This window comes from Fringilla coelebs (assembly GCF_963513975.1).
Source record: "Fringilla coelebs genome assembly, chromosome: 2".
Taxonomy (NCBI): domain Eukaryota; kingdom Metazoa; phylum Chordata; class Aves; order Passeriformes; family Fringillidae; genus Fringilla; species Fringilla coelebs.
The window spans coordinates 63,143,607-63,166,134 of NC_140029.1; the positions used below are offsets into that span (position 1 = coordinate 63,143,607).

General features: G+C 39.7%; 1 protein-coding gene across 4 annotated transcripts in view; it reads left to right on the forward strand.

Moving 5' to 3' along the window:
- The window catches only part of FNDC3A (fibronectin type III domain containing 3A), a 110,673-nt gene that overhangs the window by 67,682 nt on the left and 20,463 nt on the right, over positions 1-22,528 (forward strand). For all 4 annotated transcript variants that reach the window (XM_084201464.1, XM_084201463.1, XM_084201465.1 and 1 more), the window contains 9 exons: positions 1,021-1,293; positions 3,359-3,417; positions 8,964-9,121; positions 10,280-10,339; positions 14,282-14,420; positions 14,878-14,931; positions 15,532-15,656; positions 18,908-19,082; positions 19,687-19,773. In XM_084201464.1, the coding sequence (XP_084057590.1) occupies positions 1,021-1,293; positions 3,359-3,417; positions 8,964-9,121; positions 10,280-10,339; positions 14,282-14,420; positions 14,878-14,931; positions 15,532-15,656; positions 18,908-19,082; positions 19,687-19,773 (1,130 nt within the window). The remainder of the gene's footprint in view (positions 1-1,020; positions 1,294-3,358; positions 3,418-8,963; positions 9,122-10,279; positions 10,340-14,281; positions 14,421-14,877; positions 14,932-15,531; positions 15,657-18,907; positions 19,083-19,686; positions 19,774-22,528) is intronic.

The following is a 22,528-nucleotide window of genomic DNA, read 5'->3' on the forward strand; positions in this document are numbered from 1 at the left end:
GATACAGCTTATCTAAAGTCCTCTGTCAAACTTTCTGTGAATTAAGGTGACTTAAAAAAACAACAGAAATTGAGAAGTTCTCTAATTTTTTTTTTCTTTTTATCCTTGCAACAAAGTTCTTATTTGAAGTTATTTTCAGTACTTCTTATCTCTTAAGGAATAACAAATAATATATTCTTCAGACTGACTTATCCAACTTACCTGAAAATGAGCAAATTCTATGGTGATTTTGAAGGATGTTTTTTTTTTAAGCTTTCAGCATTTATCATAGGCATGGTTACACTGAGGAAAGACTTGGCATATAAAATCTTGAGTCAGTAAAGTGTTTCTAAATATAAAGGTGAAATGAATACAAATGTTAGAACTGGACAGAGGAGTTCAGCAGTTCAGTTTAATGCTGTCGGTAGTCTGGTACTGAGTTTTTTCCAACTCAGTACCAGACTGAGTTGGAAAATTCTGACTTAGAGATGAGACTTTGGTGCTACTGCAGCAATGCCTGGGGTTACTGTTATAAGGCCTGGCCAAGCTGTCTTCAGTGTTCTAGTGTCTTTCCACTGCCCCATAGAACACAGGTTCTATGTTTCTATGCTTTTATGGGTGTTTTCCCTGTTGATTCCTGCTGAAGCATCATTAAAGTATTAGAGCTCTAGATGCATTCCAAACTTAATGGATTTTTTTATTCAACATTAGATCAAACCTCCTCCAGTGTAGTAAAGTGGCACATTTTTTCTGTATCACTTCATCCTGTACCTCACAGCTCAAGGAAGATCATAGAAACATTTCAAGAATAATTTTTAAGTGGAGAAAATATGGGGGAGGGAAAGATTACACTCTCTTCCCTAACATATTGTTGAAGTCCATTTAATGTGTATCAGTTTACCTGCTGGACACTTCAGTTTTCAAATAGGAGTAGAGATATCATTTTACACGCTGGTGCACATTTAACTTACATAGCATTTTTAGGTAGATTTTAAAATTAGATTTGGTTCTTTATGGTTTGTTTTTCTTTCCTTCATTTAGATACTCTGCCTGCTCATGGAAGATCCAACTTTAGAGACGAAAGGTCTAGTAAAACATATGAAAGGTTACAAAAAAAGTTAAAAGATCGACACGGAACTCAGAAGGATAAGTTAAACAGTCCTCCATCATCTCCTCAGAAATGTCCTTCTCCTACAAGTGAACCTAATGGACTTACAAAAGGACAGGATGCAGCTGGAATAAGCGCAGGTTCTACCAAATGCAAGTCCTTGGGTAAAGGAAAAAGCAATTCTCAGACAGACACAGAAGTAGAAGGTAGGTGTTATCAAAAATACCGGACAAGACAAATAATCATTTATTATTATTGTTGTTGTTGTTGTTGTTGTTGTTGTTGTGGCTGAACATAACTTTTGTAAATAGAACACCACACTTTGACAGTCTTGAAGTTGAGTAGCAGCCTCTAAGTGCCCTGACTTACATACAGCGGAGTTAAGGGTGATCAGTCTGCTCATCGCATGGGAATGTGAGCCTAAGAAAACAAAAACTACTGGTATGGAAGTTTCCATGTAAATATGAGGAAATATTATGAGTCACACTTCATGACACTGTTTAAAGAAAAATCTCTGCTTTGTTCAGAGTGCTTGCATTTTAAGGAATCACTGAATATTAATGGCCTGTTGGATATTGTAGAAAACATGGAGAGAATAGGGTGTCTGAATCAGAAAATATACATCCAACTTGACAAAGAATATTTTGTAAAAGAGATACTGCTGTTACATAAAATTGATCTATCCCTACCTACTCGCTCTTGAAAGGCCCTTGTAGAAAAAGGCTGGTCCTCACATTACTTCCTGTGAGTTCATGTTTTCTAAGACACTACTATAGGGAGTGTGCTTATTATTAATATCTTTATTTCACTGGAAAGCTTGTGATCTCATAGATGGATTGAATTCACTCAGTCATACAGTCATCGTCAGAGCTAATGATGTGTCACTATGCAACTTTGAGGTCTCTGCCATAGTCCTTCAGATTGTGAACATAACATCAAAGACTTGTGATCAGCCAGGAGCAGTGTTCTCAGAATAAGGAGCTGGAATTCATGATGCTAAGGGAAATAAACCATGATTTTTCTCATTTCTCTAAAGTTTGCTTTGAGATAATAATTTTGGGCCAATTTACGTTAGATTGCTGAAACACGAAATGAATTGTGAAGAAAGTACATCTAATTAATTCCATGAAATCTCAACCTATGAGAGCTGTTTAAAAACATGTGTAGATGATATCCTGTGCAAGCTTAGTACTAAAGGTCACATTTGAGATACAACCGAAAATCAGAAGTTGGGAACTGTTGCTTCAAACCTGAATATTTGTTACTATTGTTCCAGGATAGCAGTTTGCTTTCTGTTTGGCTTCAGTTTACTTTCTGTTTGTTGGTGTTTATCTGTGAGCTAACTTAAAGAGGGCACAAGTGATGAAATGTGCAGTTGTTTACACATTACAGAAATTATGGTGATGTTTCCTTCGAAGTATGTTATATGAAAAATGGGAACGTCCACTTCTCAAAATTATTTTTGGAGACATTGGGGAAAATCATTTACTGAGACTTAGACTTGTCAAACAGAAGGTGGTGACTTAAAGTTTTCATACAAGTCAGAAAAGCATTTTATTTGTTTCAACAGCATAAACCATCTTAGAAACAGAGTTGTAAATAGATTTTATCTATGTTTTTTGAAGAATTTTGTCAGGCTTTGTTTTTCTTTTATGTTTAGTTTAAGGCAGGTTAAATGAATTAAAAATGCCTGGCCACACCTTCAAAACTGAGTAGCCTGTTCACTTACACTGTTGAGATAATAAAAGATAAATATGTGAGAAAAGCAGATTAAATGCTTTCTGTAAACTATAAATCCTTTATAAAGCTCGTCTATACCTTCAGCTGGCAGAAAACACCTTAGATTATTTCCCTTGCTATTGAGGAAGGCCAGCAGTGTTGCCAGTAGGCTACCAGCTGATGAGCAATAGCATATTAAAACTACTGTAACCTGACTGCATCTACATCCAAAGAGAAATCTGTGGGAAATATCCAAGATCTTAAGTTCTCCAGAGCAGCAGTTGGTTTAAAGTTATACATTATTAAATTATTACCTGGCTTTCTGTATTCCATAAAGCACAGAAGGGCTTTAGAAATAGTTTTATATTAACAACTTCTTCAGAAGCTTTTTTGGTTTCATGTTGTCCTAGGTGAATGCAAGTTAGCAAGATGTTCTACTTTATAAATGCTTTCTTTTGTGTGCAGCTGTTGAATTTGAAGAGCTATTTCACTGTAAAGTTACTGCACAATATTCATGGGTACTTCTCTTTTGCTTTGATTTTGTTTTTTAAGAAAAGGATGAAGAAACAAAAGCACTGGAAGCACTTCTTTCTAATATAGCCAAGCCAGTGGTAAGTAACAAAAGCTTTCCATAAAATCAGAATATATCTGTTGCTGTTTTACACAGTCACACCTCTGTTTCTTTCTCTTAAGTTTAAACAGTCTTTAATTTTCTGTACTAAAGCCAATTCACTTAACTTCTAGTCGCTGTACTGTAAACAACCAGAGCAATTTTTAGTGTATTAACATTTGTTAAACTAAAATTGTGTTGATACATATACTGCAGAATCCTTCCTAGCTATTCTGTGAATCTCAGTATTAGCAGAATTATTTTAAAAACATGGAGAGAGATTGTAACATTGCCAGTAGCATAATGATGCTGCTTAATGGAATATGATGCTTAACATAATATTATACTGCAGAATCTGTTCTCAATTTCCTGCAACTTTGTTTAGTCTTAACTGTTCAGGAAGCAATTTTACACACCACATATCTCTAGGCATGAGAGATACCTGGCAAGGTTTTGGAAACATCACCAAAAATGAGGTTTTGTAAAACCTTATTTGCAAAGCAGAGAAAAAATATGACCTATTTCTCTTTTAAGAGTTTTTGGCAGCTTCAGAGAAGAGAGGCATACAATTCACCACAGAAGGTGACTGTCAGCCATGGACTTCTGTCTACCTGCTTGAAAATTTAGCAACATCTTTTCAGTTTATAAAACTGATGCATATTTTTGTGTAGACACTCTTGAAAGCATTGTTGCCAAAGTCAGTAGTTTCTTGAATTTTTGAGCAGGCCAGTGGTTTTTTCTCTTTCATTGTCTGGACTTTCCCTGTTCCCAACCTCGCTGTGAAGATTTGCACATCTTTTCCAAAAATCTTCACCACAATCATGAATCCACCATCTTGCCTGAGTGAAATCAGTCTGTATTCCCTGTTGTAGCCTAGTCCATACAACTGAAACTCCAGGAAGAGCTTGCCATGGGTTTGTCCAGTCAGTCAGCTTCTTCCTCCAATCATCCGCTACCTACCTTCCTCCCTTCACTTTCCAGGCAACCTCACCCCAGTTTAGTGCCCTAGTCTTGATTCTTCTTTCATATGTTTCTTTACAGCCTGATGAGGAGAGGCCAAGAGAGCTGGGGCTGTTTAGCCTGGAGAAGTGAAGGCTCAGATCTTATCAATGTATATAGATATCTGCAAGGCAAGTGCGCAGAGGATGGAGCCAGGCTCTTTTCAGTGTGCCCAGCATCAGAACCAGAGGCAAAGGGCCTAAACTGAAACACATAGGAGGTTCCCTCTGAACATCAGGAAACATTTTCGTACTGTGAGGATGTCAGCTCTGGCACAACTTGGCCAGAGAGTTTATGGAGACTCCCTCTTTGGAGATACTGAAATGCTGTCTGGACATAGTTCCGGGCAGCTGGCTTTACATGGCCCTGCTTTAACAAGGGAGTTGGACCAGATGACCTCCAGGGGTCCCTTTCAACTTCAGCCATTCTCTCTGTGATTCTGTGGTTGTCCAAGCACTGAGCAGGGATTGCATAGAGGAAGTCCTGAACACCTGGTGTCCTGCTGTGTCCAAGTATCAGGGTGGGTTGACATGTCTTTAGTGCTCCTGTGTCATTGGTGGCTAAGCAGCATGGAGATGGGAGCTGTCTGAAATTGGGATGTTAGCAATGACTGCATTGCCAAGGAGAGCTCTGAACTCTCTCTGAATGAGACTGTGAAAAGAACAGATCAACAGGTGTGTTCTTGTGCTGTGTTGCTGATGACATAGGAAGAAGCAGTGCAGTGCCAGTACTATAATGTTTTCTTTCACTTCCTTCTGCCCTCAACCCTCGACGTCCCATGCATTTTAGACAAGCGCCCCTAGTTCCTCTCCCTACCGTGTTCTTGCTTGAACATCGTTGCACATGGCTGTGTGCCACGAGTGATCTCTGCAGGCCTCCAAAGGCATCACAGGCACAGGCTGTGGTACTCTGCTGCAGATTCAGGGCGTACACAAGGCAGAAAGCCAGGCTTGGAGAGGCTTATGCTTTATGAAGGCAAGGGACTGTCAGGGCTGTGAGAGGGTAGAAGTCTAGCTGATGGTGCAGCTTGGGGGAGTGTGGTGTGATGTAATAGGTGTCTACGTAACCTACTTGGGCCTTGCAGGATCTCAAGCCACCCTCCTGCAGTTTCATCAAGGAAATGGTTTCCTCACTTTCCCTCAAATGAACCAGGATGCTGTTTTTTTCACACCTTCTCTTTGCTTCATATTTCATCAGAAATATTTCATCAGAAATATTCCTGCAGGTTTATTATTAATGTTTTGGTTGAAGCACTTACTATGAGGATTGTGGGTTCTGATGGATCATCAGTACTGTGTTCCCTGGGTGAACCATGCCAGCATGGGCAGTACTGGCTGTGGTGGTGACTATACAATCAGATGACCATACAGGGTGCTGTCCAGTACAGTGTGCATTGCATCATGTCCTACTCCAGAAAGCCAGGAGCAGTGCTGAAGGCTATGACCATGAGCTGTCCCATGTCTCAATGCCCGGGTCCAGGGCATGCACATCTAAATCAGGTGGTGGTCTCTGTCATGATCTTTCATTCACAAATACCTTTCAGTTCTACGCAGTATGGGATGCATCAATTTTGCTATCTCCAAACTCCGGTTGGGTTCTGACTTCCTTGAACTTTTCCCCATATGGATCCCTCATCCTTTCATACATGGCAGTGTTAAGTCAAGTTGATTTCATGATACTGACACCACATGAGCCTTTTGCTTGGGGGTCTTGAATTATTTATACACAGATGTAAATTGGAGTGGTTCTGCAGATTGCACCTCGGTGTTTGAGCAAAGTCTTCACCAGCTGTCATGTCTCTTAACCAAATAACAAAGCAGAAAAGAAGACTTGAAACGGCAAAAGCCAAATGAGGAATGATGCAGAAGGCTGAATATTTAATAAGAGGCAATAAAAGCTGAGAATGTAAATCCCTTTGGAGAACATCATTTTTTCTGGTTCTGTGTTTGCAGACTTCTGGCATGTGATGCACCTCACTCACCATTAAGTATCTTGGGTTACTGTGAACGCAATCCAGATTGCACATGCTAAAAGTGCTCTTTTGTTTGACCCAAATGGCACGTGTAACATATTTAATGAGGAGATTTACTTTGGTGAACTGGATTGCTAATGAAGATGTGCTCAAGTCTTGTTTCCACAGTGCTAGAGCCTGACCCAAGTATTACACTCTGCTTTGCAGAAGCACAAAGTGTTCAGAGTTGCAACCAGAATCCATTGCAGCTGTTTGCGTAAGCATACAAAGTAATCAGTAATGCCAAGTTTTTTGAAAAAGCCACTCCCAAGTGTCTCACGGTACATAATAGTAGTGGATTTTTCTGATCTTAAATCTTGGCTCTTCAAAAACACTTATATTTCCTTATGTCTCACAGAGGTAGAAAATATCCTATGCATGAAGGAAATGTAATATGTTGGGTGGCAGTTTGGCCTTAGCAAAGTTTTAGATGGGGTGTTCTGGGCAAAGCACTAAAGAAAATGAATCAGTAGGAGATAAGGAGAACAGTGAGAATTATGAGATTTTATAGGTGAGAGAAAACTCAAATGCTAACAGTCTTCAAATGCATGAGAAACAACTGCAAAAGGAAGGGAAGAGATTTTTTGTTCAATTCCATGGTGGCTAGGACTAGTAGGCTTAGCTGGTAGTAAGAGAGACACTGCCTGGACACTAGGAGAAAAAATTCAACTGTTAAAAGTAGCTAAACCTAGGAACAGATCATCTTAAAATAGATCTAATAGTCCTGAAGGTCCTTGGGGAACCTGTATTTTTTTCCTTCAGGATCTCCTGCCACTTGCTGGAACTCCAGAGGGTGAGGTAAAGATTGTCCAGGAGGTAACTTTATCAGATGCTTCCCACAACTCCTGAGACTTCAGAAATGCTAGAATTTTACTGCAGTGTTTATGGATAGTGTTAATCTAGTTGGTGATTGCATCAAGATAGTAGTGGAATTTTTCTTACCAGATTTTCAAGAGAAACTTCAGTGTTCAGTCATACCAACATTTGATCCCTTCTCGGATATCATGTCCTGCTATCAGGACATTGAGGCTCACATAGTGTGATTTTTCTTCCTTTCTGTTTGCTGTCAATAAGTCATGTCCTCTCTGCTTCATTCTTGAAGCCGACCTATTCAGTTTTTTAGTTTTAGTAGATTATAGCAATTTGAGGGCACCAGTTGTGAAGATAGCTTTTTGATTCTGATACTCTGGTAATAGATTTTCAAAAGCAATTATTCCCAAAATAGACATACACTACGATCATATTGTAAAACTAGTCATTTCATGTAATGAAATGTGTTTTGAGTTCTCTTATAAATTATTGGAAACGGTAGGTGGGTGCAACATATAAACCACAATAGCAGATATGCAATACTTATGAACAGCCACAAGTTTCTAAGCATTCTTCTATAACAGATCCTAAACCTGCATGCAGCTGTGCACTTACCTTGAAGCATATGAGCATCCTCAGCCCCTTGCAGCACATACGGGTTTCAGACAGTGCCCACTCCTTTGGGAGTGTGGGTGCCCCTAGTCATGTATCTCCTTTGGAAGACGTGGCTGCTTCAATAGCTTTGTGTGTGACTGCATTGTTCCCTAGAATCTCTCGTTCCCTTCAGTCTGCTAATCCACAGGCCTTTGAGAAGGCTCTCTACCAGGTCACATGCACTCACCTGAGCTGTGAACCCATGCCTGCTGTGCCCCAAATTGCTGTTGCACTAGCTGGGGTGCCCAGCATCCATCGGGCCTGAATGGAGACAGCAGTGGTTGGCAGGGCAATTTCTCACACTGTTAGGCCAGATTTTGATCTTCACTCTGTTCCACTCCAGCATCTCTTGCCCGCCTCCCCCATTACCAGTTTTCATGCTGCCTCTACACTTCTACAGCTGATGACTTCTGTGTTTCAGGAGCACCTTGTGATTCTCTGTTTCCATTTAACTCACCTGAGGGTTACTGCCCTTTAGCATGATTAGTCTGCTGGGACCACTTGTTAGATAGTTGGAAGTCACACACACTGGTTATACTCCTATTTCTGTCACACCAACTGTTCTTATCCAAGCCTTTTTGCAGTGGGTAGGGTGCTCAGGCAAACATGACCGCAGAAATCTCTATGTGTATGTACATAGACCTTGTGAACATGCTTTCATCTCCCTGTATTTCATAACAAGAAGGTGTTAAAAAAGTCATAGTACCAGTGGCTTCCAAGAAAAAGGTGCCAGAAGCATGGTTTAATGGAGTGCCTGCTGTCCGGGATGTGCTTTGCCGTCCCTGTGCCTGGCCAACGCTCTGGTCCATGTTTCAGCAGCCCACTGGGTGGCGTTATGTACCGACAGGTGTCTCTGCCCGCAACCCCCTGCCTGACATCGCATTTTTCTCCTTGCATTTCCAACCTGATTTCATCTGTAAAATCTAGTTAGTAGCTAGTGTACCAGTGTGAATACTCTGATTTGCTAATAGTATGTGGTTTTGCTTTCTCTTCTTTGATCATTTGTTGCAAAGTAACATTTGGATACAATAGAATTTAAATGGCAGAGATCTCAAAACTTTGTGTTTCTGTAGGTATCAGATATTCAGGCAAGAACAGCACTGCTGATGTGGTCCCCTCCATCCAATGATACCGGAGAAGACACAGACAAGAATGACATACCAGAGGTTTATACTTATGAAGTGATGATTTCAAGTACTGGAAAAGATGGAAAGTACAAAACTGTGTACATGTAGGTGTTGGCTAATTTTATTTAGTCACTGCTGCATTGAAATATGTGGCTTAAAACCTCATTAAAAATCTGCTTGTTGTCCAGAAACTTAAATAATCAGGAGTTTTGTGTAACTTCTGTTTTGAAATTAGCTACCCTTTTTTTTTCAGTAGAATTCATTTCATTTTATTACTGAAGTCTCTGCCATCAACTGGAATGTAAAGATTTTGTTCTTGCATGTTGGAGGCATATTTTAATACCTCTTTGCTGTATTTCAACCAGCTGCACTCGACACCCATGAGTTATCACATAGTGAGACATACAAGTAGTGAGAAACATAAATTGTATTTATTACTTTTTATGTCAGCACATGCTCCTCCTCCCATTAAGGTTATCCCTCCCTTCATTAAAATTGATCTTGGTCGGAGACAGTCTTATGATAAAAAAAAGGCAAATTCACACAGAGCACAACTCATAGCAGCAGCAAAGCAAACAAAACTCTTCAATTGTTTCATTCCTAACACAATAGTTTTCAGTCAGTTTTTTGCAATTTGGAGAAATATGACAGTAAAATATAGAATTAAGGGTATAGAGTTCTCTAACAGTTACAAACCTTTGTATCTAGCTAGTTTATCTTAGTCACCTTCCATGAGTTTCATGCAATTGAAAGTTAAGTATCCCTATCCAAGAAACCAGCAGGAGAGAAATGACCTCTGCTAAGATAAGCTGATGTCAGCAAAAGCAGACTAACAGATGTTCTTTTGGTGCCTTTTCTGTTTCCTAGGCTCTGACAAGTAGGTATGTGCAGTCAGGTACAGTTTTAGATAATGGTTTTTGCAAGGCTGGACTGAGTTGCTGTATGCTCCAGTACTTCAATGGGGTTTTTTTGAGTAGTAACATACATGCATGCACATGTAGCTTGTCTTACTAAGTAAAGAATAAAATAATTGCTACTCTTTAGAAAGCGGCAAACAAAAAAGTGCCCCGAAACCACCAGGGCAAAAGAACAGGAACAACACATGAAACCCCTAAAATTCAGAGATAAATGCATTTACACATTGCTGTATTTAGCAAAAGACAAACTCTTAGCAAATACATTTCATAGAACGTGTGTTAAATGATAAATGTATTTTTTTATAAATGAAACAGTCTTTAAAACAAACTTGTATTTCTTTCTAGTGGAGAAGAAAATAAAGTTACTGTAAATGATCTCAGGCCAGCAACTGATTACCATGCAAAGTGAGTATCTCACTTTCTCTTCATATAAATTCAGTGGAAATGTTTTAAAAGTTTCATTATGTATTTGCCTAAGTCTTCAGAGATGGTGTTAACCACTTCTCACCCTCTTTTGAGTCACAGTCAACATTTTTGACTTAGCTGACCACTCAGTCCATTTGGGACAACATAAGACAAATTGGTGCACATTCATCCTCCACTCAGGGTCTTTCCTTTATGCTAGCACAGTTGCCTTTTTCTGTCCTTGGAGCCAGGCACAGATGCTGCTTTTCAATTTTCCACAAGCAGCACGGGAAAATACCTTGCGCTGGAAGATGCTCCCTGCTTGGCCACCTGAAGGTCATATCATGCTACTTCTGCTTGGCTCCTGTAGATCAGTGAACCTGACCCCATATGCATGACAAAATGTGCCCCCAGCTCAGTGTAATTCTACCCTTCTAGCAGAATTGACTGCTTCAGTAGGTCAGAAGAAATAGCATAGGATTAGGAAGATGTGGTTAGGTGTCATTCTTCCCTCTTTTTTTTAAATATTAGAGGGTCATCTGGGGCTGAACTTGGCAAGGGATGCAAAGACTAAAGGCTTCTATAGCTTTGTCAGCCAAAAACAAAGGTCAGAGAAAGTGTATCCTCCCAAACGAACACAACTGGAAAACTGGTAACTATGAATGAGGAAAAGACTGAGCTACTTAACAACCTTTTTGCCTTAGTCTTCACTGGCAACTTCTCACAACTCTCCAGTGGATGGGCTACAGGACAAGGACTGAGGGAGGAAAGTCCCTCCCACAGTGAGAGAAGATCGGGTTTGAGACCATCTGAGGAACCTGGATATAAGTCTGCATCAGAGAAGATTCATCCCAGAGTCCTGAGGGACTTAGCTAATGAAGTTGCGAAGCTGCTCTCCATCGTATTTGAAAAGTCATGGCAACCAGGTGAAGTGTGACCGGAAAAAGGAAAACACTGCACCAACTTTTTAAAGGTTAGGAAGGAAGACTGTGGGAGCCACCAACCTGTCAGCCTCACTTCTGTGCATGGGAAAATCATGGAACAGATCTTTCTAAAAGCCATGATAAGGCAAATGAAGGACAAGGAGGTGATTCAGGACAGCCAGCATAGCTTCACGAAATGCAAGTCCTGCCTGAAGAACCAAGTGACCTATGAACAAGTGACTTGTATTCAGTGGACAAGGAGACTGCAGATCTTAGCTGATTGGACTTCCATAAGATCTTTGAGATATTCCCTCACAGTATCCTTCTTGGTGGATGAGGAATTGTTTGGTCAGTCACATTCACAGAATAGTAGTCAATGGTTCAATGTCCAGATTAGTGGCAAGTGGTGTCCCACAGGGGCCCGTCTTGGACTGGTACTGTCAAATATCTTCATCAGTGACATAGGCAGTGGGATCGAGTGAGCTTCCAGCAGAAAGTACCAAGCAGTTGCAGTGTCAGCCACCAAGTGGTGCAGTTGACACACCTGGAGGATGGGATGCCATCCAGAGAGACCTGGACAAGCTTGAGCGGTGAGGCCGTGGGAACCTCAGGAGGTTCAACAAGGCCAAGTGCAAGCTGCTGCCCTTGGGTCCAGGCAGCCCTGGTATCAACACAGGCTGCAGGATGAAGGAATTGAGAGCAGCCCTGCCAAGAAGGATGTGGTGGTCCTGGTGGCTGGAGAGCTGGGCCTGACCTGACAATATGCACTTGCAGCCGAAAAAGCCAGTTGTGTCCTGGGCAGCATCAAAGGCTGAGTGAGGGAGGTGGTTCTGCCCTTCTGCTCTGCTCTGGTGAGACCCCACCCAGAGTCCTGTGTTCAGCTCTGGGATCCCCAACATGAGAAGGATGATCACCTGTTAGAGTAGCTCTGGAGGAGGACCACAAAAGTTGTTCAGCCTGGAGAAAACTTAGTACTTAAAGGGGGCCTGTAAGAAAGATGGAGACAGACTTTTTAGTAGGACCTGTTGTGATAGCACAAGAGATATTGGTTTAGAGCTAAAAGAGGGTAGGTTTAGACTAGATATGTAGAAGAAATATTTTGCTCTGAGGGCATTAAAATACTGGAACAGCTTGCCCAGAGAGATGGTGCATGTCCCATCCCTGGAAACCATTCAGGGAGAGGTTGGGCAGGGCTCTAAGCAGCCTGATCTAGTTAAAGATGTCTCTGTTTATTGCAGGGGAGTTTGGACAAGTTGACCTTTAAATGTCTCTTCCAACCCAAACAACTCTGTGATTCTTGGTTTAAAAAAAAATAGTGTGAATACAGCAGTTTACAAAGAAATAACATTGTGAAGGCAGAAATGAAGGCCTCCTTAAAAGAAGTGCCCTTTCAGGAGATAGTGGCAAGTGTAGAGTACCTTCTTAGGCGTGACTGAATGTCCTGTCTTTCTTGAGGCAGGACCCCAAAATCCCTGTGTACTGAGCAAGGGAAGCAATTTAGAGGCAACTGGTTGGAAGCACAGGGAACAGAAGTGTGTCAGGGAATGGGTCCCAATTAGCAATGTTCTGCCTCCTTCAAGCTTAGGGTAGGATTTGCCTTGACATTTGCTCAGGTGGGAGAGCTAGGTTCCCAGCCTTTGGTGTGAAGGGGTCTACACCTCCCAGAGCTGTTTTCCAGAGTATTGTCTTGGTTGTCAAACTTAAAGCAAATGAGGGTTGGTCTGTTCTTATCAAAGCCCTCGTTTAATTTGAGCCCCTGTATTGCCTGAAGCACAAGGTCAGGAGAAGGATGAATGGTAAGCTGGCTCTAAGCTCTTTCCTGTGAAAATGTTTACCTGTGATTTTGTTCCTATTTTAGTATTTTTAGGTATATTTTATCCATCAAGGTTGAAGTAGAATATTCATGTAGCATAAGGATCAGTGCCTAGAATTATTTTTTTTCTAAGTCCTTCTATCAGGGTACATTCATATTATTTCTTGCTTACTTCTGATTGTTGTAGGCAGTACATGGGAATCAGTGGCTTGGCTATCCAAGCTCTTCCTAAACAGAATTCTGCCAGTATGAGCACTGCAGATAATCAGTGAAGACTGGAATGACTCAACCACCAAGATAACTGATATATTACATATTTGCAATTGTATGCAAGCACAAACAACTTTGTGTTCAACTTTAGTCACTGTTTGAATGTCTTCTCTCTCTTTGTGAAATCTATAAAGCCAAATTTCCTGTGATTTGTTGTTCATGCATCAAAAATTTATCAGGATTTTTGTATCTTCTTAAGCTAGCAACTCAGATTTTATATTGGTAACCAAGGAAAGGGTTTTTTTGGGGGGAGTTTTGGTTTTGGGTTTTTTTTTTCAAAGGAACAGATAAATAAGAAGAAAGTAAATGCCATTGACCCAAAGAAGAGGCAAGGCATAGCTACACAGCTTGGGGGACAGGGGGAGACCAGATGATTATCATGTATTTCCTTTTGGAGACAAGCCTTTTGAAAAACAAGCCATTTCTCTTTGAGACAGAAGCAAAATTCACTCTTTTGAAGTATGTGAAGAGCTAATGCATAGCCTTACTAAAGGGAATGACAAGGTGAACACACTCAGCAGGACACTCATTTGAGTGCAGAGGATACTCTGAAAATACATCAACAGCTTAGGTATGCTCATCTGACGAAAGCACTTACAGAAGAATTATTCATAATATAAGTTTATATATCTACAACAGATAATGAGCCTGCAAAATGCTACCATTATTTTTCAACCAAAGTACAGCTAATAACAGGCATATTTCAAATATAATTGTGAGACTAAAGCTGACCAATGGTAATGATGTACATCCGAAGTAAAGGACTTTTCTTTCTTATTGCTTTTATTGACCAAGATGTTTTCCCCAGTTATTTATTTATAACAGTGATATTTTATAATGAAGCAGCAAGGCAGCAACTTAATTCCAAATGCTTGGTTTTCTTTGGAAACTATACAGATTTTGAAGCAAAATGTTACTGACTCTCTTCCACTTTAGAGTCCAAGTAGAATGCAACTGTGTGAAGGGGAGCCCTTCAGAAACAGAGAGTTTTACCACGGCGAGTTGTGAACCTGATGCTCCAAATCTGCCCAGGATAACTAATCGGACCAAAAATTCTCTTACTCTTCAGTGGAAGGTAAGGTTTGCTTACAGCCTTTAAAAGAAGTATTTTAAACTCTTCAGAATTGTTGTGGATTTATCAATAAAATACCAGTTTATTGAAACTGAAAATTTTTGTCAAGCCTACTAATTTGAGTCACAGTTCCCTGGTTGGAAATGGATTTACTGGGTTAAATGTGGGCTTGAGTAAAAAGAGAAGGATTCACAGAAAAGCAAGGAATCTTTCAAGGTAAAATTATTGAGTTCAGTACCCAATGCGTTTCAAGGGCTAAATTAAAAAAAAAACCCATAAACATGGAACAAGAATTCATTGTATGGTGGCTAAACTAGGAGTGGCTTGGCAAGTGAAACAATTATATAAGGGGAGCATTACTTGTCTTCCGCTGTTCTTCTTGTGGTTAGGCCCATACATGCATTTTTTAAGTGGTCTTGTATCCAGTTAGAATTCTAATTTTCCTGTTTTCCTCTTACAGGCATCTTGTGATAATGGTTCCAAAATCCACAGTTACCTTTTAGAATGGGATGAAGTAAGCAAGTTATTCTATTGTATTTTTAGTCTTCTGTTTTTTAAGTAGCTGTATGTGACTGTGCACATTAAGTTATGTCAAAATTAAGATTTTTGATTAGAGGCACGTGACAATAATGTAATTCTTGAAGCAATTATTAAAGTACAGTTACTGCTCTGTGGTTTTTTGGGGGGATATAAAATAAAAGGATTTTAATTGCATTATTCTGCCACTCTTAATAGTGGCTTTTTCCCATAGTCCAATACCACGTTCAAGAGCTGACATGGAAGGGTCATTTTCCTGTAGCAGTCTTTCTTTTTTAATAAGTGGGTGGATCAACTATGGCCCTGCAATGATCTTGCAGTCCCTACCTGGACAGCTATCCTGAGATGGTAGAGGTGCAGGCTTTTATTCTTTCAACCCCAGGGAGCTGGGAAATAGAAAGGAAGGAAAAAAGCTGCTAATTTAATACAAAGTTTCATATGCTACTGCCTCACCAAATGGAGATTCTTGAGTTATATTTAATTTCAGAAAATGATTTTACTTCATGTTTGTGTGTACTTTAATTGATGGATGCATATGTAATAAGGTTAATAATATGATTAACTTATTACTTTTTAGGGAAAAGGAAATGGAGAGTTTTGCCAGTGTTATTACGGTCAACAGAAGCAGTACAGGATCACTAAACTATCACCAGCAATGGGGTACACCTTTAGGCTAGCAGCCAAAAATGACATGGGAATGAGGTAAATGCTATTACATACCTAAATATGGAAAGCATATGCATCCATGTGTCTGCTACTGTAAGAAAAACATGTGGTGGCATTTAAAGAAAAAGGTCTTTTGTGGAAATAGTCTGAAAAGGAATATAAAATATATAATATTTCAGTTGGAAGGGACCTAGAGTAATAATCTAGTCCAACTGCTTAGTTAACTCACAGTATGTGATTGGATTATTCTTTTTGCAGATAGCCTTTGTGCTGTTGGGATATTATCCCTTCATCTGTCTGTTAGTCTCCAGTTACGCTGGGAAATAGAGGGAATATGACATTACCATATCAAGGAATTATTTGGAAGGTCTAGCCCTTATTATCACTGCTTAGGATATGTGGTGCATGCTTTTAACTACTACTTTTCAGATGTTATAGAGCACCAAACTTTGTTTTGAATTTTTGAATTAATGACATGTGATTTCAGTGGAGAATATAAGTAAGAACTTGGAAAAAAAATGTTTTGTGAAGTTATGCTTGCACTACTGGGTGCATTAGTTCTTGAGTGGGCTTCTTGGTCATCAGACAAAGCAGATGCATCTGGCTAACAATCACACTGTCAGAGCTCATCTCCTCTACAGCAGACTCCTGGTGTCCATGCTACCTAGTAATACTTGGACCTTGAGCTTGTGTGGGGCATAAAAATGGAGCTTTCCTCACCATTAACATAAAATTGCTTTTTATGTCTGTTTTTCTAATTCAGATATTATGAACATTGTGCTGCAGCTCACTAAAGTGGTGTTTTTATGGCATGAAATAGAGGATATGTGTTGTGTGTCCTTTATCTGGCAGCAGGAGGTGGTTGAAGGAACAGTGCCTGCTTGGCCAATGTTAAAGAACAGTGTAAAGAGTAGGGAGCCAGACCCAGGGTCATAATTCATGCTGGGCAGAAGGAATCTGCTGCAGACTATTAAGTATGTGAAAAATACAGCTGGCTCAGGAGATCTGAAGCGTGTATTGGGAGGCTTTGGAGAGTACTCAGGGAATGCATTGCATATGATGCCTGTTCCTGTGTCTTTTCTTAAGTACCTGCGTTGTGCTACTGTCAGAGGACACTGTAGTGGACTAGAATGACTTTTGGTGTGCTCCAATAGTCTTTATTACATTACTACCTTCTGGATGATGTTCCTGGAATTAATTATTCTCTTGAATTGCCCCTGGACTTTGTCTTGTTGAGATTCAGTTGAAACTGTTAAAAATAAAGACAGGAAGGGGAGCTGGCAGTTTAGCAGGGTCCAGTGCTTGGGCTCTCTTCCTGTTCCCCTTTTACATCTGAGTAGCTGTACCCTCTAGGAATAGCTGCACATATTACAGGTTCCTCCAGCGTCAGCTTTGAAGACACTGATCGGTTAAGTACCCTTCTTAAACTAATCACGCTGAATAGATTTTTAAATCAGTATTTCATAGCCTTGTGAAGATGTGCTTTATTGTCTTTATGGTATTATTTAATTAAGAAGTCTCTTGAAATAATATTTATTAGTGTAGAGTGCCTGTTTTTCCCTTATGAAGAGTGTTGAGAACATTAGGCATCTGGAGACAGAATTTTGTCTAAATAGTTTTACCAAGAAGAACAGATATTTTATCTCTAAGTTAATAATTTAATTCTATTTAATTAAATATAAATTTAATTCTAACCTACATGAAACAATGGTTAAAGAAAACTGGAAAAATAAAATCTATTTTCAGAAATAATACTGTACTTCTGAGGGAATTGTTTAATAGTCGTTCAAATATCGCTATGGCTGGAACTCTTAGTTTATTTCAGTGTATTTTAGAATGGTTCAAGCAAGTTTAGAGATGAAATCTTTTTAAGATCTGGGGTTTTTTACCTTATATCTACTTGTAAGGTTACTCCTTCAGTAGTTTGTTTTGAAAAGAGTTGGACATGCTACTTGTATCTAACCTCTCTTCATGCTTTCTTCAGGCTCCCTATAAAATGTTAAATTTTTTTTAGTAAATATATTGTAGGTATCACTTGATTTCCATTCTAGAAATTTTGTTGTTTGTGACTTCTTACAAGAAAATAAATTACTATTCCACAAATTTGGAAGGCTTCTCTTGTTTTTTACTTTTTCCTTTCTTGCTGCACATCTCTTTGGCAGCCCTCACAGACAATATGTTTTTTTCTATGCTAGCAACACTCTTGATAATGTGTTGTGTGTATGATTTTTTCCTTTAAATGCTAAAAAATACCTCAATGCGGACCAAAATGGTAACATGTGCATCACTATAATATAGGTTGAGTAAGAGAGAAAGTGAAATTGAGTTATCTTTTTATTGAGACTTTTCAGGCAAGTGGAGTTCAAAGCACACGAGATATTTTACTGTTATCTTTGTTTAAGCTATAGAGAGGGTTTTATTTTCAGGGCTTTCTGATGGTCACTTAGGTAATCCTTAACTTTTTGATTAAAATTACGTCTTTTTAATTAGTTTCATATGGTTAAAAAAACTAGACTGGCTGTAGGCTTGTGATTCTTCAGATCTGATGTGAAGCAGCAAAGCCAGCTGAGAGCAGGTGGGCCTTTTTAGTCTTAACTGGACGCATGTCAGGCTATCTGTGCAAGTATACTCCCTGTTCACTGACTTTTGCATCCCCCTGTTTCATAGTAGCTCTTTATATGTAATTTGTGTTTTCACCACAAGGTGTGAAATCTAAATCAGATAAGGGTAACAGTTGTGTTAGGATATTTACTGGAATACACTCTACTTCTTTTTCTGCAATAAGACTTACATTTTGTCAATTCTTAAAGTAGCTCACCACTGAATCATGAGACTATTCTATTTTCTGGATCTGTAGAGAAACCAGTACTTCAAAGTAAGCTCAGAACACATAAGCAAAGTTTGTTTTGAAGTCTTGCCTGAATGTTTTTATGCCTTCATGTTTTCACTTTAAAAAGGAAGGACACTGTGGTATTAGTATGTTATTGCAAATAGAGCTTTAGTGTTTTAGAATACTGAGTTAATATGAAAAAGCAAAATGTTTTGGTTAGCAAAACATTTTAATTGTATCATACAAAGGAATCTTTCAATTATGAACATGTTAACCTTGTTCAGATATTTTGTTACTGACAGACTCATGGGCAAGTTAAGTTGTTTGCATGCAAGAGCTTGCAATTTCCATTGTTCATATCTCCAAGAAACTGTCATAGCTATGTTTAGTAAGAATTTTGATTTTTAGCTATTAATTATTGTGTCTAGTTAGTTTACATACTGTCTGTTTTAAACAGTGATTTTAGTGAAGAAGTCCTGTATCATACCTCAGGCACTGCCCCAACTACACCAGCAAGTCCTTTGCTGATTAATGCTGGAGTTACTTGGTTATCCCTTCAGTGGACAAAACCCTCAGGAACACCATCAGATGAAGGAATCTCATATATATTAGAGATGGAGGATGAGAACTCAGTAAGTTTAGAATACTTATTCTCACTATGTTTGATACATTATTGTATTAGTGTAGCAATGATTACTTTTGCTAGAATATTCTATGAGGAATTGTATTTTCTGAAATTAAGCTAATGACTTGTCATTGCTGTGACCTGGCCACCTAGGTTTCTTCTTTTAATTGTGTTTAGTGTTATTAAGCCCCATTTCTGCAAAGACTTAAATTGGTTATAACTTTGTGAATTTGTGTGTGCAAGTTAAGCCTTGTAAGAGCTGGATCAAAGCAATTGCATCATGAAGTATAGTCCCTTTAGATGTCATTTCAGACTAACAACATTTGTTTTAAAATCAGTACTGTTCTATCCCTTTGAAAGTGTTAGGTAAAATTTCCAGTGGCACTGTATATGTCTTTCTTACTGACCTTTTCCCCTCTCCTGATTGGAAAATGGTTTATGAATTCACACCTCTTTTAAAAAAAGTGTGTTTACACAATGAAGGTGCACTTATTATTTTGTCAGAGAAGCATAATAATTGCAGTTTGAAACAGGAATTTATTCGTATGAAGTATGTTAGATCCTCTGGTGTGCAAAGATAATGTTTCAAATAATCCTATTTAATTCTGCAGGGATATGGTTTCAAGCCAAAATATGATGGTGACGATCTTACCTACACGGTGAAGAATTTGAGGCGTAGTACAAAATATAAATTTAGGGTAAGATTTTTTTCATATGTTTGGGCACCAGACTAGTTTGAGATTGACTCAGAAGTGGGGAGGGCCTTTTTTAAGGAAAACAGAATTTGATGCTAGTTTCTTACAATTTCAATCTCTGAAAACTCGGCTGAGCACCTGCATTATTGTTTCTGCAGAAGCAATAAGAACCTCTGCAAGGGTATAACACAGTTGCAGGTATCTTGAAATTCCAGGTCAAAAGTACATGTTCTTAACAGCCAGGGTTTTTTATTTGGCTGGTTGGTTTCATATACATGGGTGATATTACTTAGTGTAGCTACGGGTTCTTTGCTAGTAAACACAATGAGGGTGTTTGGGTAAGGAGCAGCCTTGATTTAAAAAAAAATGTTAGGAAGTCATCCATATTACCATGGTGCTGAGCCTGTTCTAGTAAGCTTGAGGGCTGAACTTTTAGTTCAGGATGAAGCCTGGCCAAAGTGTGAGCTTTTGGGTGTGGTTAAAAGGTAGAAGGAAGCATACTGGCCCTGGGAAGATGATCAAATAGCCACCAAGGACTACAAGAACTTTGCCAGGACAGGCAGAGTGGAGGTAAAGAAGGCTTAGGATCAACTAGAACTGAAATTGGCCAAAGATAACACAAATGACATAAAATGCTTTTTCAGATATGTGAGAAGTAGAAGAACAGGGAATACATACAGAGGCCATTCCTAAACAGGGCAAAGAGGCAAGTTACTAATAATGCCAAAAAAGCAGAAGTTCTCAGTACCTTCTTTGCCTCTGCCTTACCAGCGTAACTGGACCCCAGATCACAGGATAAGGTAGCTGTGACAAGGCTGGGTTTGGTCTCTTGGAAGGGCTCAGTCCACTTCTGGATGTTAAGAGAAGTAGCTGACATTGCTGCAAGACCCCTATGTGTAACATTTGAAAAGTGATGCAGATCAAGGGATATCCCTCACGTCTGGAAGAGGGCGAATGTAATACCTCCCCCATCTACAAGAGGGGCCCAAAACAGGACCCAGGGAACTACAGACCCGTTAATCTTACTTCAGTTCCTGGAAAATAAATGGAAAAGTCTTCCTAGGAAATACTACAAACCAAACAAAGCAGGCAGTTGGGAATAGCCTACCCCAAAAGTAAATGATGGCTGACTAGGCTGATCATGTCCTACCTCAAGGTAACACTTCAGTCAATCCAAGGAGATGAGTGGATATTCTTTACCTGAACTTCAGCAAGCATTCAGCAGTTTCTCACAGCCTTCTCCGTGGCCAAACTGGCAAGACAAAAACTGGATAGGTGGTATGTGAGATGAGTAGAAAACTGGCCAACAGGCCACACTCACATTGATCACAGGTGGTGATCAATGGTTTCTAGTTAGGCTGGCAGCCTGTCTGAATTAGGAGCTCCTAGGGATAGGAGGCCCCATGCTGTTCACTTTCACAACTGATCTTGAGGATAGGATTGAAAGCACCCTCACCAAGTTTGCTGTTGACACCACATGGGGTGGTCACATGAACACATCAGCAGGCAAAGCTGTCTTACAGAAGCACCTGGACAGGCTAGAAGAGCGAGGTAGCAAAAATAGTATGAAGTTTAACAAAGACAAGTGCCAAGTTCTGCACCGGTGTTAGAATAAGGAAGGAGCCCACTATAGGCTAGGAGCAACCTTGCTGAAAGGGACCATCAGGCAAACTGGATCCTGGGCTGACTCAGCAGTGGCATTGCTAGCAGAGATAAGAGATCTTCCCTGTATTCAGCTTGTGTCAGATCACACCTGGAGAACTATGTCCAGTTCTGATCCACACAATTCACAAAAGACAGGCAGAGTAGGAGTTGGTCCAAAGGAGAGTCACAAAAATTATAAAATGTCTGGAGAACCTGCCCTATAATGAAAATCCAAAGGAATTACATATTTTCTCATTGGAGAAGGCTGAGAGGGACTTTGTCACAGTTTGCCAGTACTTAAAGCCTGACTACAGAGGGGAGGGAGGTTCTCCTTTCACAGGGAGCCATCTTGAGATGACAAGGGGCAAAAGTTGCAAGGTGCACTGGAAGGGGTTTCATCTTGGTATAGGAAAGAAATTTTCCACAGTGAGATCAAGTAATCACTGGAACAACCTCCCCAGAGATGTGGTGGAGTCCCCATCACTGGGTGATTCCAAGATATGACTGGAGAGGGTGTTAGATAATCTCATCTAGGCTCACTTTGCCCTGAAGGGTTGGACCAGATGATCTTTCGGCCTTCCAGCCTGGGCTATTCTATGTTCTGAGTTACTCTATAGTTGCTTGGGTTTTGGAACAAAGCTAAAGACATGTCTGACAGTATGAATCACAGAATCATTTAGGTTGGAAAAGACCTATAAGAACAAGTCCAACTTTTAACCCAGCACTAAACCGTGTCCCTAAGCAACATATCTGCACATCTTTGAAATATCTCCAGGGGCAGTGACTCAACCGCTTCCCTGGGCAGCCTTGCCAATGCTTGACTGCTCTTTCTGTGAAGGAATTTTTCCTAATATTCAATTTACCCTTCCTCTGGTGCAACTTGAGGCATGGTCAGAATAACCTCATCTGTCTGCAAGTGAAAAATATTGATAGCTGTTGGAATACTAAGGAAGAATACTAAGTAAAATACTTAAGGAAGAATTGGGAACTGTTGAAGAACAGCTTCTCTTTGCAATATGAATGGCAATAGTTTAAGCATTGATTGATTTATTTTGAGTTAACACTGAAGCATGTAAGTACTCCTTTTCAGATGATATTTTGCAGTTCTGAATAT